We start from the raw sequence: 10,644 nt of genomic DNA on the forward strand, positions 1-10,644 counted from the left end.
GTTTATTCATGGTCCAGTTTTGACTCTCATGGGGTTGTTTTCATTTTCTTGAGCTTCAGCTTGAACTTGCATATGAACAATTGATGGTCTATTCCTCAGTCAGTTGCTGACTGTTTTGTCTGATGGCAGTGAGCTTCTCCAGTTTATCTAACCGCAGATGCAGTCAATCTCATTCTTGTGTATTCCATTTGGTGAGGTTCACAGTATAGTTGTCTTCTATGTTGTTGAAAAAAGGTGTTGCTGTTGTTAGTTGTTGTTGAGTTGGGTGACCTTAATGCACAACAGAATGAAAAACACCAGCCAGTCTTGCGTCAATCTTACAATCATTGCTACCCTTGAGCCCATTGCTGCTTCCACAGTGGCAATCCATTTCATTAGGTGTCTTCCTCTTTTTAGCTGAGACTCCAATTTATCATGCATGATATATTTTTCCTGGTACTGGTTCCTCCTGATAATACGTCTGAAGTATGAGAGCCAAAGTATCATCATCTGGGCATCTAAGCAGCATTCTAGCTGTACTTCTTTCAACACAGATTTGTTTGTTCTTCTGGCAGTCCATGGTACTTTTAATATTCTCCCCAACACCAAGACTCAAATATATCAATTGCATCAATTCTTCTACAGTCTTTCTTAATTATTTCCAACTTTTATATGCATATGAAACTATTGAAAATATAATGGTTTGGATCAGGCATACCTTAGTCCTCAAACTCAAATCTTAAACATTTTAAAGAAGTCTTGTGAAACAGATTTGCCTAGTGCTGCACATAAATAAATAGGACTTCGGTGTGGCACTGTAGGATCAGCACTAAACTGCAAATCATACGGCTAGCAGTTCAAACCCACCAGTTGCTCCTTGGAAACTCTATACAGCATCGCTATAAGTTCGAACTGACTCATTGGCACTTAACAACAGCAACAACATATAGATATGTTGTTGATGTTGTAAAATTCTATCATGCGATCTTCAGCATCATTTCCATCAACAACGCCATATTTTCCAACTACTGATGCTTTTTTGTTTTTTTCCGAGTTTACCATTCCAATCTTCAGTAATTATCAATGCATCTTGATTGCATGTTTGATCAATTTTAGAATGAAAAAAAGTTGGTAGAATTCTTGAATTTCATCATCATTGACTTTTGTGATTGGTGCATAAATTTGAATAATAGTGATATTAACTGATCTTACTTGTTTTTGTTGTTGTTAAGTATTATGGAGGTGGTTGAGACTCATAGCAGTGCTGTTTAGGCTTTCTGAGAAGGGGCTGGAGGATCTGAATTGCCAATCTTGTAATTAACGCAATTTTTATCCTGCAGCACAACATTTGTTCTTCCTTGTAGGTATATGGATATTTTCCCAGAGCAGACAGAATTGTACTTCATGATGGATTTTGGTGGTGGTTGGTGGTTATGTGCCATGCAGTAGGTTCTGACTCATAGTGACCCTGTAAAGGGTTTCCGAGGCTGTAAAGCTTTATGGGAGGAGAAAGCCTCAACTTTCTCCCACAGAACAGCTGGTAGTTTTGAACTGCTGACCCTAAGGTTATCGGCCCAATTCGTACCACTATACTACCTATCAGAGCTCCTTAGAAAGTTCTTTCTGGTGATGAATGTGGCACTATTCCTCTTCAGTTTGTCATTTCCTACATAGTAAATCATAGGATGTCTGATTCAAAATGTGCTATATCAGTTCACTAATGCCTAGGTTATGCATTTAGTTTCATTTTTGATGACTTCCAATTTTTCTAGTTTCATACATGGTACTTTCCATATTTCAATTATTAACGGATGCTTACAGCTGTTTCTTCTCACATTGAATTGTGTCCCAGTCAGTAAATGAAAATCCTGAAAGCTTTATTCCATTCATTTCATTAAAGTCAGTATTGCTTTGGTTAGGCAGCTCATCCCCAGATGCATTTTGAGAACCTTCTGTCCTGAGGGGTTCATCATTCAGCACTATATCAGACAATGTTCTGCTACTTTTCGTTAAGATGTTCAGTGACTAAGCATTCACAAGTGGTTTGCCTCTACCTTTTCCTAGTCCAACTAAGTCTGGAAGCTCCACTGAAACCTGTAAACTATGGATGTCAATGATGGGATTTAGTGGAATATTTCCCAGCATCACAGCAACACAGAAGCCACCACAGTCAGACAAAGTGACAGACAAGTGATGGTTCAAATCACTAACACTTTGAAGTTTCTATAACTCCCCGATAATTATAAAGCTGTATCATTTTTATGATTAACATGCAGTTGACCCCAATTTATGACCTATCCCACTAATTCTACTCCTAGTACTATCTTTTTCACAGTTTTCTTTTGTAGTTGTTTTTTGTTTATATCCTTTTTGTTTTTCTTGGGAGGGGTGTGGTTTCTATCTTCATTATAAATAACTCAGGCAAATTATCTTTTCACTAGAACCATCATGTCAACATTCAAGGAGATAAGTAAGGTAATGTGTAGATTATATCTATGCATCCTCCTTTTATTCCAATTTTAATTTGTTATAGAAATGATCTGGTTATAGTATTGTGAATAATTTTCACAAACAAAATAAACATGCTGGCAGTAAAAATGTAAGTCATACACTGTTCAAAATCCAAAATAATATTCATGAGAGGTAGCTTTGCTTCTCTGAGGAATATTGCCATTCCTTTCAGATTAAAGTATGTAGATTACTATTCATATTGTGTACTAAGTGAGACACATCCATAAAATATGTTTATATCAATAACATGAATAACAAATATGAAATATGCTATTTCAATTATTTATGCACACTGTAAGCAAATTATGTTAATGTAGCTGTTTCCATAATGAATGAAAGCCATATGAATAAAATAATATACATTTAAATACTTACTATATTGGCAGTTTCTTCCCATAAATTCACCTGGGCATTCACAGGAATAGTTAGCAACAAGATCTGTACATATTCCACCATTTCTGCAAGGCTCAGCTTCACATTCATTTATGTCTGAGAAAAAAAGAACAGAGAAAGACAATTCTTAGTAAAATAATCAATTAGATGCTGAAGATTTTTAAGCAATTTAAACAAAAGAAGGTTTAATAAAGTCTACGATTTGGAGGTTTGAGTGTTACGTCACTAACACAGCTACTATTTGTCATAAATTGGGTTATATACCCCCCAATTTGTGTCAACTTGGCTGGGTCATGATTCTCAGCAGTTTGACATGTATATAATGATATAATCTTCCACCATGATGTGATCTTATATGATCAGCACTCAGTTGTAAGAGTATTAAGGTGGGATTTGTTGTTGTTGTTGTGAAGTGCCATCGAGTCAGTTTCGACCCATAGCAACCCTGTATAGGGTTTCCGAGGAGCAGCTGGTGAGGTTGACTCACCGACATGCAGTTCAAACAGCTTTGTAGTTTGGTGCATTAACCCATCTTAATCCCCTTGTACCCTGATCTAAGGTAAGGAAAGTTTTCCTGTGCTATGACTTGCATCATCAATTATCTTACAAGAGATAAAAGGAAAGACAATTGAGCAGGGAGTGAGAGATTTCACTACCTTAAAGAAAGATGAGCTGGGAGAGAAGCTCATTCTTTGGAAATAGGTTTCTGTGCTGAGAACCTCTTAGACCCTGGGGTAGCTTGATGCCAACACACATGTAGATCTCTAAGGAACATTGGGCTTATAGGTGGTGAAAGGAGAGAAGGACCCCCAGATTTGACACAGAGAGAAAGACTTCCCTTGGAGTTGCCATCTTGAATTTGATCTTCTAGCCTTCTAAATTGTGAGAGAATATATTTCTGCTTATTAAACTCATCAATTTGTAGTATTTGTTATAGCAGCATTAGATAACTAAGACACTAGTTAAGACAGCAATTTGCTAAAAATAAAATTAAATCAAATTCAAATGTAATTGAGAATCCAGATGAAAGAGCAACAGAACCAAATCAATCTCAAATTCTCAAAATAAATATGAGCAGTTTGGGGAAATATTTAGTGTATCCATAGAATTAAACCAATCAAATTAACCCTGATAGTGAGATGAATTTCTATCACTTACAAGATCTACAACCTCCCCTGCAGCAACAACTGCCAATTAGCACTGTCTCATTTTATCTTAATTCATTAAAATTCTGACAGAGATGTTTTAGTTTCTAAATAGTTCGCCTTTGATGAATGCTATGAGAAGCAAATTAGAGTTAATAGCTATAGCTCGTTAAATGCAGAGTATAATAAATGTAAATGATGATCACTTCCTAATCTCATTCAAGTGTTTCTAAAGTTAGGATGGATGACTAAAGGGACTTAACTTTGATGTATCATTATTATACCTGATATGAAATCATATGAAATATGAAACACTCAGAAATTATCCTAGGTCCCATGCTAATTTAACACAACAGAGGAAATGAAGAGGATTTTAAACAACAACAACAAAAATTACTAACTCAATCAACTAGCAACCATCTGTCAATTTGCTGTATTATGGTGGCTTAGGTGTTGCTGTTATGCAGAAAACTGTTCCACGGGTGTTTCAGATACCAGCAGAGGTACACTCATGGATAACAGGGTTCAGCTGATCTCCTAAACTAAGATTAAAAAGAAAGGACTACCAATCTGTTTCAGAAAATTAACTAATGAAAATCCAATGGATCACAACATAATAATGTCAGATAGAGTGCTGGATGATGAGACCCGAAGTTAGAAGGCACTTTAAAAAAGCCTCAACAATAAATAGCACAAAACAAGTCACCATTGGTTCTGTCGTAAATGGGATCCTTTTGATTCAGAGGGGACTCAGTAGTAATTCAAAATAATTCATTAAAAAATCAACAAGCGATATTTACACATATTCCAAATCTCTTTAAGCAAAGCATCAGCGAGAATAGGTTCAACAGGAACTGTTAAGAGTATTTGGAGAGCATACATATTCCCTATCTCTCTTTTTCTGACTACCATCTACAAAAATCCAACCTCTTCTCTGATATTTTTCTCACATTTCTGTTTTAACTCCTCAAATATCTAAATATTACCAAATAATTACTTGGGCAAATAGTAGTGCCCTTTAACCTAGTCATATTGAGTTTTACAATTTCATCACCAGTATCGCACTGTTCCTTATATCCCTGTAAATTACACATTATATCTAAAGACAATTTGTTTGTGTTAAGTGCCATGGAGTTGGTTCTGATTCATAGAGACCCTGTATAGGTGTTCCAAGGATTGGCTGGTGGGTTTGAACGCCAGTCATGTAGTAAGCAGTCCAGTGCTTATTTTACTAAACCATACCAGAAAAATGGTTGTAGTATTTAAGTGCCATTGAGTTGGTTCTAACTCACAGCAACCCTGTATAGGGTTTATGAGGAGTAGCTGGTGTGTTTGAACCATTAAACTTATGGTTAGCTGTCCAGTGTTTATCTTACACTACCACACCAGGACTTTGGGACAATTGGCACCCAATAATTATTTTTTTGGATTCCTGGCGTGATGCTGTAGAAGCAGCACAGGACTGCAAACCACGAAGTCAGCAGTTCAAACCAACCAGCTTCTCTATAGAAACCCTATACAGGTTTGCTATGAATTGGAACCAATTCAATGACACTTCAAAACAGCAAACAATTTCTTGATAAGCATAAATAAAGTAAAAATATAAGAGTGCATCATTTTAAAGAGATTTTATTTGGGATTTCTAATGGATCTACAATGTGTCAAAAGGTGTTTCTGAAGTCCTCAGTCATCATAGTGCTTAAAGTAATACCATCACTGAGTAACCCTGTAACAATCAAATAACAACACCCAAAATAATAAACAACTGTTCCGCCATTTCTTTCAACCTCGAGCGGTATCCTTTCCTGAGAGAAGAGTTGGAATTGTCTCATACTAAATGCCCTGTAAAAACTATGTCCTCAAGTTCCTTTTTCAGGTCAAGTAATCACTTTCTTTATAAAAATGGTTCTTTCTAGCATATGATTATCAGTCCCCCATTCAAAGTACAGACATTCATGATTGTGTCCAGAAAAAAATCTAAATGACTTGAGCACTTTATTTTAAATAATAGGATAAATCAAAATCTGATAACCTCTAAAATGAGCCACAAGTTGTAAAATATGAGTTACACAGACTTAAAACTGAAAACAAAAAAAAAAGCAAGAAGGAATAAATAAAGAAGGAAGGGACACAGAGAAGGAGGGAGGGAAAAAAGAAACAGCCTAAGTCATTACTTTCCTTGTCTGATGAAATATTTAACTCTTTTTATAGACTATAATTGCACTTAGGCTTTTATTCATTTTGGGCTAATATGTAAGACATTTTCATTAATATTTGAAATTGGCATGAAAATCATTTTACTACTTTTTTTGTTGCCATTTCAGATCAAGGCAATGTGTTAATGGGCTGCATTTTGTGCAAATCAGTTCTTTTGGCTACTTTGGAACATGTTCAGTATGTCTTTCTCCTGCATAATATCTGCTAAAAATTTTTCTTAGATGAGAACATGTCAGTAGTTTATAAGAAGTTCTACCTTCATGCCTTAGAAACTTCATTGCTTTATTTTGTAAAGTTAGATATAAAAAGCTATTTTCTTATAGAGAAAGAAAGTGAGGACTGATGCCGTTGGAAGATCAACTAAGGGAAATAGGTTGATCTTTAACTTGAAGAAAAGGTAGGATTAATGAGAATAAGAAGGAGATGATGCTCCTTTTCAATCCAAGAGATCAAAATGAATCAGAAGTCGGAATGCTCATGATATGATGTGTATTCAAGCACACAAGTAATCCAGTTTGTATTTGTAGGGAGATTGTAAAGGGAAGTGCTAGGAAGCAAGTCTAGGTATATAAATAAGAACCAGATCATGATGAACCCATAGTACAGACTGAAGGAATGACCCTTATCCTTTGGCACTGAAGACTTGAAGAAGGATGGGAAAGCATCCTCTGCTCCCTGGTACTTTAGAAATAACTTCTTGTTAGCTTCTGCCAAGTCATCACTCAGTAAAGTCATAATTGGGAAAGACTTAAAAAAATCAATAATAAAAAATACACTAGAGTACTACACAATATTTGATGTTAAAATATTGATGCACAATATTTAATTCTCAGCTAAGAAGGTTTATATATTGTCTCATTTTAAACCTGAAATGTATCATGAATAAAAGCAAGTGTGGCTCTTAGAGCTTTGAAATGTTAATAAATGGAAGTTTTTCTATTTAGAGATGTGAGAAAAATCAAGAATCATTTTATACCCTACTCATGATATGCAGACACTTTTTTTCTTTGCTTTATTCATCTTTCAAATGCTAACACAATAAATACAATTTAAAGCATGTGAATGTGAATCTAATGGGGACAAATTGGCCTTTAAACAGCCTAGGTATCTGTTCACCAGGTCAGATCTACAACCATCACCGAGGCAAGTTTTAATTAAGAGCATCTGATTGTGAAAATACAAAAGTTAGCACCTTTCCCCTGAGGTTAATATGAAGTGGGAAGAACTGGAATTGCACTTGTTTAGACGAGTGAAAATGCTTTTATAATTATACTCAACTTGTGATAAACAATGACCTTTTCATTGTTTACATGTACAAGTTTCATTTTTTTAAACTTAAAGAGCTACCAAAATCTAAATTTATATAAATATTAAAAACTATTTAATGACACCACGATCTTCAATATAGTGGATTAAAACATTTAATAACAAAAGTAACATATCATTTCTGTATAGGTACATATCTAGTAGGAGTTTTCTACTATGTACTTTATATATATATTTCTGCATATGTATATATCTAGTAAGAACAAACAGATCTGTGTTGGAAGAAGTATAGGCTGCATGCTCCTTGGAAGCCAAGATGGCCAGACTTCGTCTGTCATAGTTCAGACATGTTGTCAGTAGGGAACTAGTCACTGGAGAAGGATATTACGTTTGGTAAAGTAGTGGGCTGGAGAAAATGAGGAAGACCCCCAGTGAGATGGATTGGCACAGAGGCGGAAATGATGAGTTTCAGACATAGCAAGGATTGTGAGGTTGGCCTAGGACTGGGCAGTGTCTCATTCTTTTATGCAGAGTCACTATGCGTTGGAACTGACTCAATGGCACTTAACAACAACAACAGTAGAAGTCCTCATGTAGGCAGTTCAAATTCACCAGCTGCTCAATGGGAGCCTATATAAGGACTCTATGAGGTGGAACTAACTTAAGGGAACTTACCAACAACAACAACAACATAGCTAGTAAAATGCAGACTAAGAGCAGAAGCAAATTACACAGAAGCTTTTATATATCAATGTAATGCCTGAGTCCTTTCAGCTGGGAAAGGCTATTTGCACTGTGATTAATACTGCAATCAATCTAAATAGAAACCAAACTCAATTTGTACATATCATGGCTAGTTAAATACTAGAAATATATTTTTCAGAATATAAAAAATGAAAATGAAATATCTTTGTAAGAAATGGCATACATTTCTTTTGTGATAAAGCAAGATATTTTCATTCACAGATAAAAAGTCTCCTATTTAAAAAACATTTTAATACAACTGTCCCAATATAAAATACGAATTTCCACATTTCCTCATATTTATTGTTCATTTAGAAAAATAAGAGATCTTTTTGAGCCCTTTGCTTCTTTGACTGCTTATAATATATATATATATATATGTATATGTATGTATGTGTATGTATGTATGTATGTATCTATATCTATATCATCTATCTATCTATATCTATATCTATATCTATATCTAGAGTGAGAGAGAGAGCTCTGGTAGCGTAGTGGTTAAGAATCGGGCTGCGAACTGTAAGGTCAACAGTTCAAAACTACCAGCTATTCCGCGGGAGAAAGATGAGGCTTTCTGCTTCCATAAAGATTTACAGCTTCGGGTAGCTATTCCAGGGCACATAGCAACAAATATATATATATATATTTGTGTTTTAGGTAAAAATTTACAAAGAAAATCAGATTTCCACTTAACAAATTCTAGAAAAATTGTTCATTGATTAAAATGTTTACAATGCATTAACATTCTCAATTTGTTTGCCTTGTGTTTGTACTATTTTCATTTTATCTGTACTTTTTCCATTGATCTAGTTTCCCTTCCCTTCCTTGCTTTGTCATCTTTGCTTTTGGGTAAATGCTGACCATTTGGTCTAACATAATTAATTGTTTCAGAGTACACATTGTTGGTGTTGTTAGATACCATCGAGTTGGCACTAACTCCTAGCGACCTTATGCAAAGCAGAACGAAACACTGCCTGATCCTGGGACAACCACACTATTGTTGCCACTCTTGAGCCCATTGATACTGCTACTTTGTCAGTCCATCTTGCTGGTAGTTATCCTATTTTTCTCTGACCCTCCACTTTACCAAACATGATATCCTTCTCCAGCAATTGGTCCCTCCTGACAATATGTCTGAAGTATGAGAGATGAAGTTTGGACATTCTGGCCTCCAAGGAACAATCTGTCTGCACTTCTTCCAACACAGAGCTGTTGGTTATTTGGCAGTCTATAGCACTTTCAATATTCTCCTCCAACACCATAACTCAAAAGCATCAATTCTAGTAAGATATTCCTTATTCACTGTCCAGCTTTTGCATGCATATGATGTTATTGAAAATACCATGCTTGGGTCAGGCACAACTTAGTCCTCAAGCTGTCGTCTTTGCTCTTCAACACTTTAAAATGGTCTTGTGCAGCACATTTGCCTGATGCAATATATCGTTTGATTTCTTAATTGCTGCTTCCATGAGTGTTGATAGTTGATCCAAAAAGAATGAAGTCTTTGATAACTTTAATCTCTTCTCCATTGAAAAAAATGTTGTTTACTGGTTCAGTGGTGAGGATTTTTGTTTGCTTTATATTGTGATGCAATCCATACTGAAGGTTGTGTTCTTTGCTTATAATCAGTAAGCATTTTAAATCTTCTTCACTTTCAGCAAGCAAGGTTGAATCATCCTCATATTGCAGGTTGTTAATGAGTCTTCCTCCAATCCTAAAGTCACTTTTTTCTTCATATAACCCAACTTCTCAGATGATTTGCTCAGCAAATAGGTTGGATAAGTATGGTGAAAGAATACAACCCTGTAGCACAACTTTCTTAATTTTAAACAATTCAGTGTTTCCATGTTCTATTTGAACAACTGCTTCTTGGTCCATGTACAGATTCCTCATGAGCACAATGAAGTGTTCCGGAATACTCAAACTTTGCAATGCTGTCCATAGCTTGTCATGATCCACGCAGTCAAAAGCCTTTGTATAGTCAATAAAGCACAGGTAAACATCTTTCTGATATTCTCTGCTTTCTGCCAAGATCCATCGGACATCAGCAATGATATCCCTCATTCCACGGCCTCTTCTGAATCCAGCTTTATTCTGGAAGTTCTTTGTCAATGTATACTTGCAGCCATTTCTGTATTACCTTTAGTAAAACTTTACTCTCATGGGATGATAAAGGGATTGTCTGATGATTTCTGCATTCCGTTGGGTCGCCTCTCTTTGGAATGGGCATAGATATGGATCTCTTCTAATCAGTCGTCCATATAGTTGTCTTCCAAATATCTTGGCATAGATGAGTGAGTGCCTCCTGTGCCACCTTACTTTCTTGAAAACTTTCAATTTTTATTCCATCAATACCTGATGCCTTGTTGTTGTTGGTTTTTTTTTTTTT

General features: G+C 35.5%; 1 protein-coding gene across 2 annotated transcripts in view; it reads right to left on the bottom strand.

Annotated features, from left to right (window-relative positions):
- Positions 1-10,644, bottom strand: part of EDIL3 (EGF-like repeats and discoidin I-like domains 3) — a 637,932-nt gene that overhangs the window by 380,333 nt on the left and 246,955 nt on the right. For both annotated transcript variants that reach the window (XM_006870603.1, XM_006870604.1), the window contains one exon: positions 2,866-2,979. In XM_006870603.1, coding sequence (XP_006870665.1) covers positions 2,866-2,887 — 22 coding nt within the window. In that variant the 5' untranslated portion in view covers positions 2,888-2,979. The remainder of the gene's footprint in view (positions 1-2,865; positions 2,980-10,644) is intronic.

Source organism: Chrysochloris asiatica, unplaced genomic scaffold (assembly GCF_000296735.1).
Source record: "Chrysochloris asiatica unplaced genomic scaffold, ChrAsi1.0 scaffold00145, whole genome shotgun sequence".
Lineage (NCBI taxonomy): Eukaryota > Metazoa > Chordata > Mammalia > Afrosoricida > Chrysochloridae > Chrysochloris > Chrysochloris asiatica.